The sequence below is a fragment of the Sinohyriopsis cumingii genome, chromosome 1 (assembly GCF_028554795.1).
Source record: "Sinohyriopsis cumingii isolate HCF-2022 chromosome 1, ASM2855479v2, whole genome shotgun sequence".
Taxonomy (NCBI): Eukaryota; Metazoa; Mollusca; class Bivalvia; order Unionida; family Unionidae; genus Sinohyriopsis; species Sinohyriopsis cumingii.
In genome coordinates, this window is record NC_142961.1 from 153,410,139 (window position 1) to 153,430,014 (window position 19,876).

General features: G+C 36.1%; 1 protein-coding gene across 4 annotated transcripts in view; it reads left to right on the forward strand.

Moving 5' to 3' along the window:
- Nucleotides 1–298: 298 nt before the first annotated feature.
- Nucleotides 299–19,876, forward strand: part of LOC149808181 (sialin-like) — a 41,238-nt gene continuing 21,660 nt past the window's right edge. The window contains exons 1-5 of one of the 4 annotated variants that reach the window (XM_089974347.1): nt 299–409; nt 5,215–5,502; nt 9,620–9,779; nt 14,575–14,687; nt 19,298–19,432. In XM_089974347.1, coding sequence (XP_089830473.1) covers nt 5,326–5,502; nt 9,620–9,779; nt 14,575–14,687; nt 19,298–19,432 — 585 coding nt within the window. In that variant the 5' untranslated portion in view covers nt 299–409; nt 5,215–5,325. The other 3 variants (XM_089974320.1, XM_089974338.1, XM_089974329.1) reach the window with 3 other exon arrangements.

Here is a 19,876-nt window from a genome sequence, read left to right on the forward strand (position 1 = left end):
TTTCTGATATGAAATCATCACATATGTTTTGATGATATCTTATCACATATAATATCTTTTAGATATTCATCTATAGTACTAGTCAGGAACACTCGATGTTAGAAAACACGTATATCGACATAGGATGGGAAAGTGTTCGTTAGTTGGGATGTAGTTTTTACTAACGAATCTCTACTTCTGCACAGGTGAAAGGATCGCTTGCATCCTAAAAATATATAAATATAAACATGCAATTCACTTTCATGATAGTAGGTGCTACTGAAAGATATTAAACATACCAGTCAAATATATATTGGTTGTTTTGACAAATAAGGAAATGTAATTTGGGAGACAAAATTGAGTGACGTGAATTGTTAATGGTATACGCGGTATTTAAGCGGCCACGTCGAAGTCGCACTTTATTCACAAGGTGAAATAAGTGTGTCTTTAGGTGTCAAATTCTCACCCGTTACAAATAATACCTCTAACTTTAGAAAGGGTGAAATTCTAGGTAATTATCGTGTGTCGCTTAGAGTGCATGCGTCAACAGGGAAGGACGTACCTTTTGGTGGCAGTTGTAATTTGTTGTTTTCTTTAACCCATATGGATTTTGAAGTTGTGATTTTGAGTAACGTAACGGTAACGTTTGAATACTCAGTGCCCTGTATCTGTTCCGACATCATCACCAAGGAAACTGGATGACAGATGTTCAAGAATATGTAACAGCTGGATGCACTTATTGACACCAATAGTTTTTGACAGTGGCACACAAAATGTGTACGATTCAAGGCCCTAAATTGCAACGTATTTTTTGCTGGTAAAAGAAACAGCATCAGATCACTGTCATATTACTTGGAAGGAACTCTTTAGAAAATCTCAGCCAAATTAAATATTTAGGCATCAAAGTTACTGGAATCTGAAAATCGTCAAATTTAAGAAATATGTACAAAAGTAAATATATTTTTTTTTTGCATTATTAATTGAAGGGTAATGCAGATAAGATTAACATGATGGGTGGGTGTTTTTTGCCAAAGATCGTACGTAATAAGTAAAAAGTTATAAATTATTAACTCAGAATCCTTTAATATTTAGGGACATGCTGCTTTGCAGAGAAGGTATTTGATTTAATCTTGCACTTTATATATAATAGATCATCCTTTGGGTCAATATTTGGCTATTTTATTATAATTACCTTGTTGCATGAATACTAAGTAACAGGTGTTAAATTTGTCATAAACAATGGGCCTTGCATAAAATGCATGTGGCAGACTGCACAATGCCATGTAGTTTTTCGCTGCCTGTAGATGACTGTACCTGTGATACATATTTCCATAAAGCAGGTGAAAGGACATGATGGCACTGTACTCACTATTAGAAAACCTGCATCAACTATTTAATCTTAAGCGGTCTGAACGGTAATGCTCCATCCTCCCACCCCATCCCATTTTCTAACTGCTAAGTTAGTCATAGAAACACCTGATCAACTGATCATCTTCGGTGTGTGTGTGTGATATGGATATTTAATTTAGCTTGAACAGTTTTTCTCAGTCATATTGCTTCAATGTCTGTAGTGTGGCAGTTCATTGTAATATCTAGTACTGAGGCATGATGTCGCAGACATGTAACAACATGTCCCACCCATTCACATTATCCAGACACCAGGCTGACTAGTCCTTACACTAACCTCTTAATGGTGAGTGCCAAGTGAAGCAGCTGCTAGTACCATTTTCATAAGTCTTTCATATAACTCGGCAGGGGTTCAAACCCACGATCTCCCGCATCCAATGTGTATGATCTAACCAGTTACCCTACTGTAGTAATCTGATCATCTTTTGTTCTGTAACAGGTGGTTTCTATGGATGCTAGTAAGTAGTTTTGGTGCATCAAGAGCACTTGGATAAAGTTCAATAGGTCCTTCGTTTTGAATCCTTCCAAATTTTTTAGCTTTAATATTCTGTATAGAGATTTGTTTGGTTCTACGCGAGGTCAAGTTTCAAATGTAAAATGAAATAGTCTGTGTGAGTTCATGTGATTTCTTGCGATGTGAATGCTGACTGTATTTGTGGAGAGTTATCATGAATTAAGGAAATTAAGCTGTAGCATTAAATATCTATTGATTTTGTTCAGTAACTTCATTTTTTACGGGGTTAATTAGAAAAGTAATTAAAAAGGCATTTAGTGCATCAAAATAAACTAAATATACAATAAGCAGAAAAATCTAAATCCATGTGTTGAATACAATAACTTCAATATGCACACAATTTCATGATTATAAATTCCATAAATTACATTGCTGTCTATGGAATTCCAGTCAAAAATTCACACAGGAGCCTTGAATGAGCAGTGAACAATTTAATTTGTTCCCAGTCTGAAGTAAATTGTTGCTCAGTTGACATATTTAGGTCTCTTACTAATAAATTTAATCATTTTATCCAGTATTCCAACATATAAACATGTGAAAAGAGTATGTTTGCTATGGGAGATAATACAGATTTCAACTGGACTTATTTTCAAGGTTGCAATTTTGTTATACAACAACTATGGTGAGGAGGAATAAAAAAGATTTTAATATTTTTTATAAACTTTAACAGTATTTCATCATTTTTAAATGTTAATAATATGACATGAAAATATGTAAATACATTAGTCTAAATAGACTATTTTCACCCACTGTTGGGGCCCTGAGTGGCCGTGTGGTCTAAAGCGCTCTCCGTTACGGATCACTGCCATCTCACCTCTGTCTGCGTGGGTTCAAGTCTAGGATTCGGCCAATGTGGGTATGTGAGAAAGCTTGACAGTAGCTTCTCGTGGGTCGGTGGTTCTTCCCTGGGTTTTCCCGGGTTCTTCCTCAACCATTAATACTGGCCGCCATGGATAGCCTATTGTGTGCTGAAAAATGGAGTTAAACACTTTCTCAGAAGTTCATAATATCTGTAGAGTGTCCCCTTAAAGACTCTGCCAAGCACTGAGATGATTAAGGTTACTTCTGATGAAAATGTTAAAATTGTGATAATGTAACACATGTTTCAGGATATGAATGGATTGAGGGAGAAATTCTGGCAAGCGAGATTGACTAACTTTTAATTGGAATATTTAAAAATTAAAATTCTTGGACAACCAGCAAAACTTGGGACCATCAGGCAGCTCAAATTAATATTGCAGTAGCATCCCTTATGCCAAATAATAATTTGTTTATTATAAGAAACTAGTCTGGTGTAGAAAATATTTAAAAAGCATGGTTGCCTGGAAAAAATGGGCTTGTCAGATTAAAACCCTTTTGTTAATTCCAAATTAAATTAAAAAGTGATTAATCATTTAGTCAAAGTTTGGCATTGGATATTTTGCAAATCATGCCAAACTTCATGTTTACACGTTTTATTTTTCATGATGACAGCTGATCTGATTGATGTTTAAATTAAACCTTTAACATCAAAATCTGGTTGTTAGGCTGGGTTTTGACTTTTATAATTAAGTTGATGTGCTTTAATTTTAAGTTTTCTTAGCTACTGGCTTATAATTTTTTCTATCCATATTTACTGGTTTCAAAATAAGTATCCAGTATTGAATCATTGGAGAGTAAAAATTGGGATCAGTCTGATTTGTTAAAGGTGTGGACTTTATACAGTGCTTAACTATTCTGATTTCAAGATAATACATCAAGTTGTTGAAAATTGTTGAAGCATTTACTTTGGAAAATACAATATATCTTATCTAAGGGAGAACTTGAGTGAAGGGTTGATTTTAAAATTGGAAACTTGAGGCAATATTTCTCCAAACACTGACAGTCAAAATAAAGGAAATGGTGAACAATTTGAAAACTGATAATGTAGAACTGAGAATGAAAGTCAAGGAGTAGGGACTGACACTGCATAGAGCTAGGTTAAGAGTGGATTTTGCACGTGTTGCTAGCACTCACTATTAAAGAATACAATAACTATCTTCAAGTCTGTGTAATCAGATAGTTGTAAACCTCATCTCAAAATGTACAACAGTATGGTATAGAGGTAATTTTGGTAAGGGTCCAAAACTCATGTATTAGATAGCAAGTATTGGACAGAATGTGTTTCAGAATATATTTGTAGACAGAATGCCAAAGCATTGTCAGAGCAGTGAGATTTTGTGATCCTATTTTTCCTGATATGAGTCTTGTAAGTGCATTTAATTGGATCTTTATGACAAGTGTGTGTGTGATTAGGATTTTTAGCTTAGCTTTAACAATTTTTCAGTCATATCACTACGATGTCTGCAGTGTGGCAGTTTATAATGATTGTCTAGCACAGGGGCATTATGCCGCAGACATGTAGCATGATGTCCCACCCAGTCACATTATCCTGATACCAGGCAGACCATTCCTAACACTAACCTCTTAATGCTGAGCGCTAGCAAGGCAGCTGTTAGTATCATTTTTGTAAGCCTTTGTATAACTCAGCAGGGGTTTGAACCCATGACCTCCCGCATCCTAGGCAGACACTCTAAACACTAGCCCACTTTTATGACAAGTAATTTTAAACCCATAAAAAGTATGATGTTGAGAATCATAACATGCTTCTAATTATTTAATTTGTTTTGATCTGACAAAATGAAGTGGACTTTCTGGTATATTTTAATAATGACTAGCTCTTGGTTATTGCTGTTTTTTTTCAATTTGCTGTAAACCTCGTTTCTTTTTTTTGATTTTAATTGGACGTTATGGACTGTATCATGCTGATGAAATGAGAGCTGAGTGCTTTTAATCTAGGACACACTGAGGCAGCCAGCTGTAAATGTTGAGATGTACCCATCAGACTGACTAAATGATGCAGCTCAAATCCAGTTATAGAATCAGTCTGAGGGAGTTGGCATTGTGCATCTTTTTGCAAGGCACTTTACTCCATTTGCCTCAGTACTAAATGAAGTGCTTGTATTGCTGTGCCATGAAACTGCAAACCAAACCATTTAACATTATTAGGATCGTGCAAGACTTGTACACTGATATGTTTGTTAGAGCATGTGTGGCATCAGGTGGAGACAATTCCGTTTCGACCTGCTTGACTGGCAAGGGTGATGCAAGGAGACTAAACTTAAAATTATGTAAGCTCAGGGTCCGTTTGGCCAAAAAGTAACTAAATAAAAAATATCATTTGTTATAAATTATAATATAAATTTGTTCTGCACTATGAGGGCTGAATGATTTCAAGCTTTACATGTTTTTAGTTCTAATTGGAAGAAAATTATTTTAGGGCATCTCCATTTCAGTAAATACCATCTTGGCCCGATCATATGATATAAGATGGGAATGAGGCAACTGTGTCCTATCCACTATGAATGACCCAGATTAGTACACATAAGCATTAAAAGGATCCCAAAATGCTGACTAGGCCACATGGGACAATTCTGCTTTGTTCCATTGCAAACTTCATCAACTCAGCTGACCAGGTCGTCATGCCGATAGCTATTGTCGCCATGACTGATGAGTTCAAGTGGGGCCTCCATGGGCAGGGCTGGGTTCTAAGCTCCTTTGCAATAGGATACATGAGCAGCCAGGTAAGAATGTTTATAATGTACTTGTTAACTTTATGTGGTGGCATCTTTTTATAAAATGACATGCAGTTGGATAAATGAAACAGACAAACTTGAATGCGCAGAAGTCTATTTAACCAGAGCTTTGCTTTCTTTTTGCAAACTTTGAACTTGAAATAAAATTCATTTTCTGTTATTAAAGTTTTACACCCTTCCTGTAACATGTTTGCTTATTCAGTATTTACTCTGACACTCTCCTGCATGATACTTGGATTTTGAGAAAGTCTAGGTAAGAAAGTGATTTTTTTATTGACCTTTTTTAACTGGATAATCTAGATGCCAAACACTTGTGAAAAATTGTCTCCTAATCATGAGCTGTAGTCGAAGGATAACATGCCAACATTTTCACTTTTACCTTGACTGAAGATACTTAGTGAATTGAAAGATATAGTTACCTAAACTTTATTGAAATTATCTGCCCCTTTTAAGATATGGCCCGTTTATTTCAAACACTTTCATTTTGGGCAGTGAGAGTGACCATGGTCTATATAGTTGTGATATCAGTAGTCAAACCAAGTCTGTTGCCGATACATTGGTATATGATTATGCTGTTGCGGTAAAGTTTGTTTTGAAAACAAACATCACATAGAACAATGATGTTAAATTATATACAGTACATACATCAGGGATTTTGGAAAATTCATGTTTTGGAAGTGAAATTGAATTTGTCTTCACTGTTGTCCATCACTGACCAGATATAGTGGCTATCATAGTTGCCTATGTTTTGGCTTGTAGTGGGTGGATTAGGTTTTTATTGCCCCAATAGAAAATTCCAGCAATATAATTATGTATTTGTGGACATCCACTATATTCATAGAACTTGCAATGTTTGCTGAGTTACAGCAGTTTGTGCAGAATGCTCTTCTAATTTGTACACACTGCCATTTAATATTCAAAACTGAAAAAATGTATTAAAATTCTGCTTTGGAATACACACACAGACACTTTAATAATTGCATACACGTTGAGTTAGGAAAATAAAGCATCTTAGTAATGATGTAATCTTTTCCTTTAATTCCACCAGCTACATTACAGTCTTTTTGCGTGGTATGTTCTACACATGAAATACACATGATTCTAAAATAATCCTTTATTCCAATGCCTGCATAGCTCTTCTGCATTACGTATACATGTACATGTGATACATTTTTGCAAAGGACTGATGAGCAAGATAAATGTTGAGATTTGCCATAGAATTTTCTGTTTTAAAGAGGACTCTGCACACACTGCTGTATTCTTTTGCTAACTGCTCAAAAATGTATATTTTCAATGAATGGTTTAAGTTGGTTAACTAATGAGTTTAAAATTGTCAGCTTTAAGTTGAAAGTGATGAATAAGCAAACTTTAATATATTCAGCAGGTATTAAACTAGTATGCTTAAGTTGCTGTAGACATGACATCAATTAGTACATATATTTGTCTAGTTCACATGATGTATACTGCAAAACATGTTCCAGCTATCCAGATCATATTGTTTTATTAACAGTTAAGTTTCTAACGTTGTTAAATTTTGATTTCATTGTACATTTTAAGAAGTTGGCATGAATACAGATTAAACATTTGTAACCAAAGAACTCATCCAGAAAAAAATATTTGAACAGGGTTTAGCTATTAAGCCAACAATATGGAACTATTGAAACAGCCTGTATTCACCCAAACAGATTAAATCTTTTAGAATCAAAGCTACGTTTAAAGTCACCTGAAGAAACTTAGGACTCAGAAGCAGGAATAATCCAAGGATACATGCTTAAAGGTATAGATGTACACAAAAAGAAAAAGATTGGGGGCCAGTTGATATGGGAATGACCATTTTGTTTCCTTTTAGAGGAGGCTATGGCTGGGATTTTTTAAAACAGATGAGACCCCTGGATAGCTTGAACAAAAATTGCTCTGATTTATAGGGAAAAAAAGAAATTAACATATCTATTAAATGGTCAGTCACCAAGTTCTTTTGGAAAGAATACACCTTTCCAACTGCAGAATAAGCAGAATAGCCAACTTGTGAAATAATGACACAATATAAGCTGACATGTGCAGTAGTAGATTAATTTCTATGCCAGGTACATAACAATTATCATCATTTGAAAATAAAATGGTATAAAATCATTGTCCATTTTTTTAGTTTGTATGTAAGCTTTGAGTTACGTCTTGCAGAAATTACTATGCATAATATCTCTTTTTCACTTCATTTTTGCATAATGGAAACCCTTTTAGAAACGTACATATGATGCCCTTTTTAATGGAAAAAAAAAGAAAATTTGAAATTTAGACCTTTTGCATGGCGGTAGTTGTCTATTCTGTTCTGTTCAGTACATCAAAAGATTAATCGGAAAAGTAAAAATTGATTTTATATGGTTTGCATTATATCCAGATAGAAACTGGGGCCCCGAGTGGCTGAGTGGTCTAAAGTGTTCTCCGTTATGGATCACTGCCATCTGACCTCTGTCTGCATGGGTTCAAGTCTCGGATTTGGCTAATGTGGGTATGTGAGAAAGCTTGCCAGTAGCTTCTTGTGGGTCAGTGGTTCTTTCCGGGGCTTTCCCGCGTTCTTCCTCCACCAATAATACTGGCCATGCATAGCCTATCGTGTGCTGAAAAAGGGCGTTAAACCTTACAGCAACAACAACAGATAGAAACTAATTTTAAGCAAAAAGAACCACTAGAAGACCAGTATCGTGTAGTATTCTGATCCACAATAGTTATATCACCACCATGGCAACCATCTTGAAAATCTTGTTATTATTACTACTTCGAAACAGAAAACCGTATCTTCATGAGGTTTTCACCAGAAGATTTCTTAAGATGTTTGTTTCCTGAATTAAATGGTGCCAATCATGTGATGTCCAGTATGGCCATCGTGATGGCCATTATTGCTACTCGTCTTAAATGGCAGGTCATCAGAAGAGTTATTGCAGTATCTAGTTGGTCCTAAATGAAAATTATACAAACTGGCCCTCAGTATGGCCAGTATGGTGGTCATTTTTAATATTGTTATTTATATTTGTTCCAAATGGATATCCATTTGAAAAACCAGTATGCTTCCTATGAGACCTGGCTGGTCCAGAGTGATAATGGTGTCAGTTGTAAATCCAATATGACACAAATTCAGTCTTGAAATTTTGTTAGGAAAACTTAAATCTGAAGCTGTTTGCTCCATGGATAAAGATTCTAAAGTTATTTGCTCCATGGATAAACTCCATGTAGTCTTTCCAACAGCCCGGGTTTTTCCTACTTTTTATTCGACTCCCTCCTTTATTCAAAATGGTCTAAATGGCCCAGAATGAATTCGACACCTTCGATGTAGTACTGATTCTTGCTGATAACATTCAGATCTTAATGACACATGGAATTATTGTCATATCTCCCATAATAATCACTTCCCTTTAGCAGTTACAATTTCTCAGCCAGCTTGTGGATTTCACGTAAGGGATTTTTCTTGGTCTGCAGATGTGGTGTCTGAGGCATAAGTATTTGGGAAAATGGCAAAGAAATTAAATAAATTGGAAGTGTTTTAACTAAGAGGAAATAAGGTCCAGTTATGTCTCCAATGCTTTATGATTGTTATTGTTTTATAACTGTGGCCTTTTTATCTTTAAATAAGATTAGAAGCATTTCAAGATAAATGTGTTTTTTGATCTGAATTGGGCATTTTCAGATCAAACTGAGAAAGTAAACATCATTTTATTTTTGGAATAGTGCCTTGTATTTGGTCCCCAAACGGAACAGGATGAATTTGTATCATACTTTGCTGTACCTTCCTTCAGCATTTATAACCATTTTGTAAATCCCAAGAGTGGCAGCTTAGTAAGGGGTTGTACTTTGTAACCATGATTTCTTCATTATTTCAGTTTATCCTTGTGCATATACAACAATGAATCCTGATTCTAAAAGATCTCTGATAAATCCCCATGAAAACTCTATGCACTGGTCAAAGTGCCATCACAAGAAATCCTGACATGACAGTGGTTTCCCACTTGCAGTAAAAAGATGTTCTATTTTGTGTTGGGCAATGTGGTCTGCATGGGGTTTGGGGGGACACTGTAAAGTACTATTATGATGGGTATTTATGATTCTGTTTCAGGTTATTGGAGGCAGTGCAGCAAAGAAGTATGGTGGAAAGAAAATTCTTCTTTTATCAGTATTGCTGTGGTCCATGTCAACATTCATTGTTCCATTTTTTGCTAATTCGATATTTGCTTTGACACTTTCACGTATGGTGCTTGGATTCGGAGAGGGTCTAGGTAAGAAAGTGATATTTTATTGGCCTCTTTTAAACTCAATCTGTTGTTTTTCATAATACTTATAATAACAGGTCCTACACCTGTGATATGAGTAACATCTGACTGCACATTAAATCTGTTCTTTATTCTGTTACATGTGAGAAATAAACTATATGATGTATTAAACATAAATTAGAAATCTTAGATTTAGTGATACAGTATGAATGTGTGTGTGTGTGTGTGTTTGTGAGAGAGGGGATCCTGATATAACAGACATCTTTTCATTATACTGCTTAAATTGCATCTCTCCTTCGAATACATTCCCCAATCACATGTTATATTATAAATTTTTGCCTGCTACCTCACAAATTGATCCCTACTAAAAGATTAAAATAGTCTATTCCCATTGCCAAACTGACCAAGGGCAATAACTCTTGCTCATTGCCTCTCCTTGGCACCACATTGTACAGTTTATCCTATGACAATCCAAGCCATTTTCGTGTTCTAATTGAACCACCCGGCATTTCTTTTGTATCTGTTGTGTGGATTTTAATCATTCTGATGCATGTTGTATACTTTCTTTTTCCAATTTCTGACAAATTTTTAGTGATTTTGTCACCATTATGTACTGTTCTTTTAAGACCACATCTACAAGATCATTTTTTATTAGCACAGCTTTGACTTTGTTTGGTTGTTCTGTTTGTAATGGACATGGTTTTAGTGAGGTAATAACATGCTGCATTGCTAACTTATGCTTTGTTTCTTGTGTAGTTTCAGGAGAACAGTCAATTGAATACTTGAAATACGTAAGTTTAAAGTATAGTCTATAAGTTACAAATGCATCACTTTTTCAATTCTTTTGTTAGTAACTGGGAATATATTTATATTAGTGAGTTAGTAACTTGGTGAATTACTAATTTATGCTTTGTGTTCTCTTCTTGTGTATTTTCAGCAGAATGACATTTAAATGCTATATATGCAACTTCAGAGCATGTAAGTCTATCTTGTCTCTTGTTTATACTAAGTATGCACCATATATATGATATGCAGCATATATGATACATTGTCAGAGGAAGTCTAAGCTACTTATTGTATTGGCTAGTTAGTCACATACTGACTTGCTGGTCTATGCTATTAGCTAGTTAGTCACATACTGACTTGCTGATCTATGCTATTAGCTAGTTAGTCACATACTGACTTGCTGATCTATGCTATGCTGGTCTATGCTATTAGCTAGTTAATCACATACTGACTTGCTGGTCTGTGCTATTAGCTAGTTAGTCACATACTGACTTGCTGGTCTATGCTATTAGCTAGTTAGTCACGTGCTGACTTGCTAATCTTGGCTTTGTTTTCTCTTCTTGTGTCATTTCAGGAGAAAAGTTTACTAAATGCATGAAATGCACGTTCAAAGCAATAATCCATTTGGCATTAAAATTGAAGGAAATATGGAATAAGTCAAGAAAGACAACCTACAGTTCGCTATTAGCAATACTAACTCAGTGGGGAGTATTCTCCAATTTTAGGCAACCCAGTGGGCCTAAGCACCCCCTGCATATCCAAGCATGGCCTTTAGGCCTATAAGTCATGGCGCATTGAGTTCAAACTGGATCAGTTGGATCCACCTCCTTATACCACTGCACCGTTACCAGCCATCCAGTGGTCACCAGCCATCACTAACCGTCCAGCATGAGAGACCTGTTGAGAAGACAGCCCAGCTAACTAGTTCATTGCTTGCATTTTTGACTTCTTGGGGGGGGGGTGTTTCCCAATTTTAGGCAGCCCACTGCATGTCCAAGCTTGGTCTCCGGGCCTATAGGTCAGGATGCATGGGGTTTGTACTGGATTCACTGGATCCCATGCATAATAAAACTGCACCATCGCTGGCTGTCCTGTTCCACCATGGGGACCTTTCTGTTGAATTAGCTAGCTAACTATGATTTATGGGGATCTTAGTGAAAGATCCATTCATCTAACCATACAGTTGGCAATATGCCCTTTGCAGCACCTTGGAGCAGCCAGTACCGGTGATAGCTGGACTGTCTTCTATACCACCAGCTTCCATGGCCAACCATTCGCCAGGCAAACCAGCCGACAGTGCCGGACTTCCCAGTGCTAACTGCTTGTCCACAAGGGAGAGCTAGTGATGTTTTCTTAAGGATGGAATTGAGTCTTCATTCCACCTGGCATGACTTTTCCAGAGTAGACCCAGTTTAAGCCTCAACGCAAAGTGAGTGCAACAGAACACCTTCAAATCCACCATCCTTCACATCAAAGTCAGATCCAACCTTGTAATGGACTGAAGTTTAACATTCTAGCTTTTGTTCAGGACATTTATAGGGTGTTTGCTACTTCAGAAGGCTCTGCATCCCTTCAGCTAGTCTAGAGAATCAGTAAATCTTGATGAGCCAGTTTATTCCTCTTATATCATGTATCTGCGATTCACGTTGCTCAAACATTGATACCCTTCCTTTCCAGACAACCCAGTTCAGGTCACCATTGCTCTGGAGGAAGAATAGAAGGAGGTCGGAGGCAAGAAACTAAGCTCAGCCCATCCACTTCACTGCTCAACCCAGACACGCATTTGGAACCATTCCTCAGGCAGTAAGAAACTGAACTTCAGAAGTCATAAGAAACCAAATTTTGAGCTCACTGGACCTCCCCATTCCCTCAGAACAGGGGCAGAGGGGATCCAGGTCTTTCAGAGGGGTTTCAGGTTTCATTCAGCAACAACCCCCTCCTCTCCCCTCTCCTCTCTCCTCTTCATGGATGCACCATCAGATCAGGAGAAGGATGCCTTTCTACAACAGGAGATATGATTGCTTATCAAACAAAAAAAACAGGTGGTGGAGCTTGTGCAATGACCAAAATCCTTGGGGTATTATTTAAGGTTGTTTCTTGCAGAAAGTGAACAAGTATCATCATCGACTTGAGTCACCTCAACCAATTCATTAAGCCTTCCAAAATCAAGATGGAGACAGCGAGTTTAATCTGTCTGTCCCGCCGACCAACACATATTTCACGTCACTGTCCACCCTATGTCACGAACATTTTTCTGTTTTACTTACCTCGACACAGTTTATCAGTTCAGTGTTCCCCCTTGGGCCTTAATATCATCCCTTGGGCTTTTAACCATGATTATATATTACATTGTCCCTATTCTAATCAGTGTCATCTACAATGATGGCAGAGTACCTGGATGACATCCTCCAGGTAAGTTCTATTCTACCCCAAGTCAGTCTCCTCTCTTTTAGATCATCCAGGCTTACTAGTGAGCTTGGAGAAGTCAGACCTCCATCCATCTCAGAATTTAGTCAGTCTGGATATGGAATTTAACCAACAGGAATCTGATGTGACTCCTTTTGTTCACATACTCAGAATCATCAAACTTCAGCAGAAGAGTTTTTTTGCAGCTCCTCAGTTTATTCATTGTGGCAGTGGACTTGCAATCCTTTTTTCTATTCTCCTAACATAATGTGATTGGGTCATGTATTCGAAGGAGAAAGCAAATATTTAAGTAAATTATATTTTTTCCTGGAATACTTAACCAATCACATTACTTAAACACCCTCCCAACCACCCTTTAATGCAAGCATGTTCGTTACTATCGTGCTCAGCTAAAATCTAGTGACACCTGGGGTGCCAAGAGGACATAATGAGAAAAAGTTATTGTCTTTTTTTCTATTGGAAATAGACAGGAAAAGATGATTTTCGTCTTTTAGTTGGTCTGGATTTGCGAGGTGACAGGCTAATATTCCTAATGTAATGAGATTGGGTAAATAATCTCAGACAATCATAATTTACTTAAAAATTTGCTTCCCCCATGTAATGTACCTCAGTATAAGGCATCCGTGCTTAAAATGTACACGTGTATAGATCCTATGAATAGTGGTATAGTGAGAGACCAGTGAACCTCAGTGTAAGGCATCATTCCCTATAAGACTGCTTTCATGGGTCCCATTAATATGAATAGTGGTATGGTGAGGGACCACTTTACTGTGTACAGGCTACCTCAGTGTCAGGCATCTGTGATAGTAACACAGTACACTTTTATGGGTCCCATGAATAACATTATAGTTAGGGACTAGTGTACTTTGTATACTTTACCTCATTGTAAGGCATCCTTTCCTTTAACACTAATTTAATGGGTGCCATGAATATCACTATAGTCAGGACCACCGTACTATGTACATTGTACCTCAGTTTAAGGCATCTTTGCATATAACATTGTACAATTATATGGCTTCCATAAACAGCATTATAATGAGTGTGCACTGTAATTATGAATAGCACACACAGCATCTTCAGTCATGCAGGGATCACCTAAAATGTTGAATTTGATGGATGGGAGATACATAAAATAAACAGAAAAACCACATTGGCTCCATGGTCTTAAACTGTCAATTCTTTTTATCCAGAGGCTTACACTCTGCCGATGAAACTCATATTTTATTTCTGTTGCTTTTGTGGCTGCAGGTGCCAGGATCACTAGCAAATAGTTAGCAGTGAAATGTTTCATTTTAAATGTTTTACAAATTACATGGTTTTCTTTCCTCCGAAGAGAAAATTTATGATTGTTTTATTGTTCTTGAATGGCTATAGATTAGATCTAGATATAATAATAGTACTCGAGACTATTACAATTTTTTAAAATCATAGTTGTTATTGTAATTCCCAATAGACATTTCAGTAGTCAAAAAACAGTGTTTCAATATCCCACTGAATGACATGAAGGCAACAGGTAGATCTTAAAATAACTAAGTGCTGAATCATTGACCAGTACAAAGAGTAATTTCTGTTGTAATTTTTGTTTCAGGCCTACCAACTATTTATCACATTTTTTCTCATACCATTCCTTGTGAAGAAAGATCAAGAGCTTTTGGTTACCTTGTTGCACTGGGATCCATTGGACAAACAATGGCAACTGTGGTAAGTTAGTTCTACGGGTCCTAGACCAAAAGAACTTATGTAATGGTCTGTTGTCCATCTCTTATCCGTCATCTGTCCTTTAAAACTTCTTTATCATTGCTTCTCAAAATTACTTCTCTGAAATGTCTGCAGTGTGGCATTTTATAGTGATGTCTAGCACTGTGGCATCATGCTGCAGACATGTAGCATTATGTCCCATGCAGTCACATTATCCTGACACCAGGACGACCAGTCCTAACATTAACCTCTTAATGCTGAGCACCTAGCAAGACAGCTGTTTTGTATCATTTTAAGTCTTTGGTATGACTCTGCCTGGGTTCAAACCCACGACCTCCCATATCTGAGATTGACACCTGGACCACTGGAGCAGATAGTACAGTCCTGGAAGATCAGTAATGATAGCTTTAATTGACATTGCCATTACTGTGTATATGTTGATGTTTATATTTCAAGACAACTTCTCACATGTTCTTTTAAAATCTGTAAGATGACAAGAAATGAGGTTTTGGAATTGGACTTTAATAGTGGGTAACTAATTTTTAGTAGGATCAATAAAAATTAGAATTGACTCATGAAAAGTCGTTAAAGTTGGCCCAGAGACTTTTGTATGCATCATGCTTATGATATTTAGTTGATCCTGTATACATACGTTGCTGATCAGACCTCAGCTTCTGGTTTTCACTCACGGACTTCCCATGATTTCTTGTTGGTCTTAAATGAAAATGGTAATGGTGGTAGTTGATCCAATATAATGGTGGTGCTGACCAGACCTCTAGTACAGCTGCCATAGTGTCAATTTCAGACAGCTGCCATAGTGTTAATTTCAGACAGCTGCCATAGTGTCAGTTTCAGACAGCTGCCATAGTGTCCATTTTTGAAGAATGAATTGCTGCTCTTCTTTCCTAATGGATGGTTGTATGAAAATGGGGTATTCACTAAAAGACTTCTTATGATTGGTCCAGAATCAGAATGTTGGTGATAGACATCCAATATGGCTACCATGGCGACCATCCTGAAAATCTTGCTGTTACTATTTCACTTGACCAGGTTGTTGAAGCTTATGATTCATCGTTGATCTGAAATTTTAAAGTGTTTGCCAGTCATTAGGATCACCATGGTAACCATCTTGAAAATCTTATTATTTCTGAATAGAGAATTACTCAGAGATTTCTTTTGATGTTAGGTAGGTTTTCATGAAGAAAATTGTGCCCAGATTTCCAATATGATGGCCATTGCAGTCATCGTAAAATCTTATCACTACATCCTCTTGAAGGTATGGTGATATCAGCCTTGGGCTTTCACTGAAATAATTTTCAAAAGATGTAGTTGGTCCTGCATGAAAATGGGCCCCATGTGCTCACCTTTGTGGATTACTCACACATCGAACATCTGTCTATGCAAGTGTGAGTCTTGGTTCTACAACAGTGGGAATGTGAGAAAGCTTGCCAGTTCTTCCATCATCTTCCTGGGTTTATCCTACAACAAAATATGTTGGCCACCATAAAGCCTAAATGAAAATGATGCCTATTTGATCTTGTAGACTTTGAAAAATCTTGTTATAGCTACTTCTCTTAAAAGATTAGCTAGTCTAGTATGTTTCTTGGGAGATTGGACTTGGAAAGATATCTCCAAGCCTATGGCGTTCTGTCAACTCTTCTCAGCTAAGAATACCTTGTGTTTCTAAAAGGAGGCACTTTCTATATCAACAACTTTGGGCCTTAAAATAGTAAGTCAGGTTTCTTGGGGCTTTCAACACAAAAATATAGCAATATGTAACTGGATATGAAAAAGAATGTCGCCATAGAGGACATCTAAAAAATATGATAGCAACTGTAAGAATGGTGTCATTTTCATGGGTTTTCACTGAAGGACTTCTTACAAGATTTTATTGGTTCTGAATGAAAATGGTGTGATCTCCAGCATATATACTCTGTTGTGAAGGAGTTAAAAACCAAATGTAATTAACCTTGGGATCAAATCATAGGTCATTGCTTGAATTCATTTTTTACTTCATTGGGCTTCTAAGCATGGCAACTTGTACATATACAAATGGATTTTGACCAGTTGTATTTAGTTGCATTCCAATAAACAACTTGATAGTCAGCACTCTGACACTGAATAAAATTTAAGGTCAAAGGTTTTGACCAAGTTTTTTAGCTTTTTAGTTTTTTAACCATGGTATCAAACCATTTTTATGGATATATCTTAGGAATGGCCTGAATGATGTCAGCTCAGTAACTTGTTTGTTTCTTTTTTCCAAACAATAATAATTATAAATTGAACCAAAGCTCAAATTGCGGGTGTATCTTTACGATCATGACATTCGTGGTATCAGGTTCAGTGCCGGCAAACATGATGAAGAATATTTTGTATTACACACTTACATAAATCTCTTTTATATGTTAACTTGAATATGTTAGAAAGTTATGGTATGTTAGATTGCCACAAGAAGATCGGAGATGATTACAATACACCTCTCCCTCAATAACACGCGCACAACAGGGTTCACAAACATGTACCACACTATAAGCAAGGATCCAAAAATTGAAACAAATCCGCTTATAGATTGAGAAAACCACAGGGGGGTGGGTCATGGAACTGGGCTGTTTAATTACTGAATCCTTGTTTTACAATTACGTCGATAATAATTGTTAATAATGCACTTTTTCTAATGAAGTTATTTGTTATTCTATATAAATAACATTTATTTTCAAAATGTCCAACATGTGAAAGATCGTTCCAACTGGTTTCGACAACCATCACATGTATGCGAATTACATCACTGCTTTTTGTTTTGTTGATTAGTCTGGTTCCCAGAGTGGTATTTAATAGGATACTACCAAGTTGTGAGTCAAAGTAAGCGAGAACTAGACTAACTGTTGAGACACCACCAAACAAGATTCCTTTTCTTAAAAAATTAGTGATATTTACTTTGTGAGACAATCTCTTACATCAAAACTCAATTTTTGAATTGTTCAATTAGTACAGTATTGATGTTGCAACTTCACTGAAAGTAATAGTGAAACTTCTTATCATCCTTGAGGATATCTCTAAGTGCTAGTTCAGGAATTCTCTGAAAATCGCTTGCCCACAATGGTCCCTCAGTGAAACCAAGCTCTTTATTTTACGAAGTATTCATTTCACTTGGTTGCCTTGCTATCTTTGATCACAGTTATGAATGAATCTGTTAGTTTATGGTAGTTTTTGTTGCATACACAATAACATTTATAACAGTGTTCGATTGATTATCTGAAGTGAGTTAACCTGACATAAGACTGGGGCTGCTAGATTTTAAATGTGTAGGATTTGCGTTCCTTTTAACTTTTTTAAATATTGCCTCTCCTTTATATGATTCAAAAGACATAATTAACATGATAATACAAAGAAGGCCAGCTTTTAATTCAGTGCAACAATAAAATAAATACTTCCGCAAGTCAGTTATCAAAACACGGTCGGCTTGCGGACATGGCTCTTTTGGTAGATTGACACATTTTCCATTTAAATACACATTGCATTTATAATGATTATACTTAAGAGGAACTAAAAGTTAGAATTAAAACAAAAACTTCACTTAATCAAAATTATATAATTGGCATTTACATAATACTGTTCTGCCTACACTGGGCATAAGTGACATTTTCATTGATCATAAATTTCCTTGATTATCTTTAATTACGGTGTACTAAGAATGTCTTTTGGAAAGGAATTGTGACCAATTATATGACTTCTTATTAAAAGATTATAATTTCAAAATATTGATTAAAATTTCAATGTCATATCTACCGTTTTTTACTGTAAAACAAATGATATATCCATGTTTCGGTTACCAAATTTGATCGCGTATTTTGTTGTTGTAAAGTTCAAGAAATATGGAGATGGGGATATTTTCTAGTTTTAAAACAATGGGGTCCATGCCTGACCACGCGTTATAAGCGGGTTTGTGAGTTATCAGGTGCAAGTTACCAAGGGAGTGGTAAATTTAGAACTTAAAATGGAGTAAAGGAAAGAAGAAACAAACTTATTGTATATTCCAGGAAATACTTATTGGACAGTCGAGTATCTGACCTATGAAGTTTCTCTTCATGCTTTCACTTTATTTTCATTTCTAAAGATATAAAGAATGCAGATAATGAACACTTATGTTGCTTTTTGGATGTGCACTTGTCTTAGTTGCCATATATATTTAGGCAAGTAATATTTGAAACTCATGTGACCTTTTTTTTAAATATGTCCATGTCAAAATATCTTTGTCATGTTTTGAAATATTCATTATTTTGTTCTTCCATTTATGCTTGTTATACAGTTGAGTAAAGCAATTATCCCTGATTCACTACTAATAAAATTGGAAGCACCTTTGGTGATAAAAATGGTACCAGTACTGTGACACTGGCAATACCACATCTTGAAATAATTTCTTTCCCCATAAAGAGATATACATACCAGAGAAAAAGATTTTAATCATTTGGTTGATTCTTTGATTGAAATCCCAATCTTACCCTGTGTTAAAATCCCCGTCTTTCCCTGTGTTAAAATCCCAGGCTTACCCTGTGTTAACTGAGTAGAAACATTTTGTAAATTCCATTAAGCATTGTAATTTAATTTCATTTCAGATATGTGCCCATTTAAGTTGGCGATGGGCATTCTATAGTTTTGGTTCCCTGGGGTTTGTATGGGCATTTATCTGGATTTATTTCTACAAGGAAAATAGGAGCTCCAATGATGAGGAGTTTGTTGATCCACCAAAGGTAAGAGAAAGTGAAATTAGGAAATGAAACAGGTTGATTCCAAACCATGTTCCGGCTTTATAGGAGAAAAATTGCAGTATAAATGAATTTCCATGGAGTCCTTTTTGTCGGCCAATGAACATGGATGCCTGTAGTCTCAGCCTAAGAGTTCACAAGCTAACATGTTGCTATTTCCATCAGTTACCTTATGTCAGATATGTGACATGCACATAAAGACGGTTTCATTCACTGAAAAATACTCAGTTTCGTAGGCAATAAACAGAATATTCCCAATGTGTAATGACAGGATTAGAAATTTTACCCAAAGGGAATACTGTTTAAACTGGATAATAAGTGCATACTCAGAAATAAAATGTATATACCCACATATTCACACAAGACCTTGTCAATGTTTTAATACCAAAATAAGTATATATATATATATATATATATATATATATATAT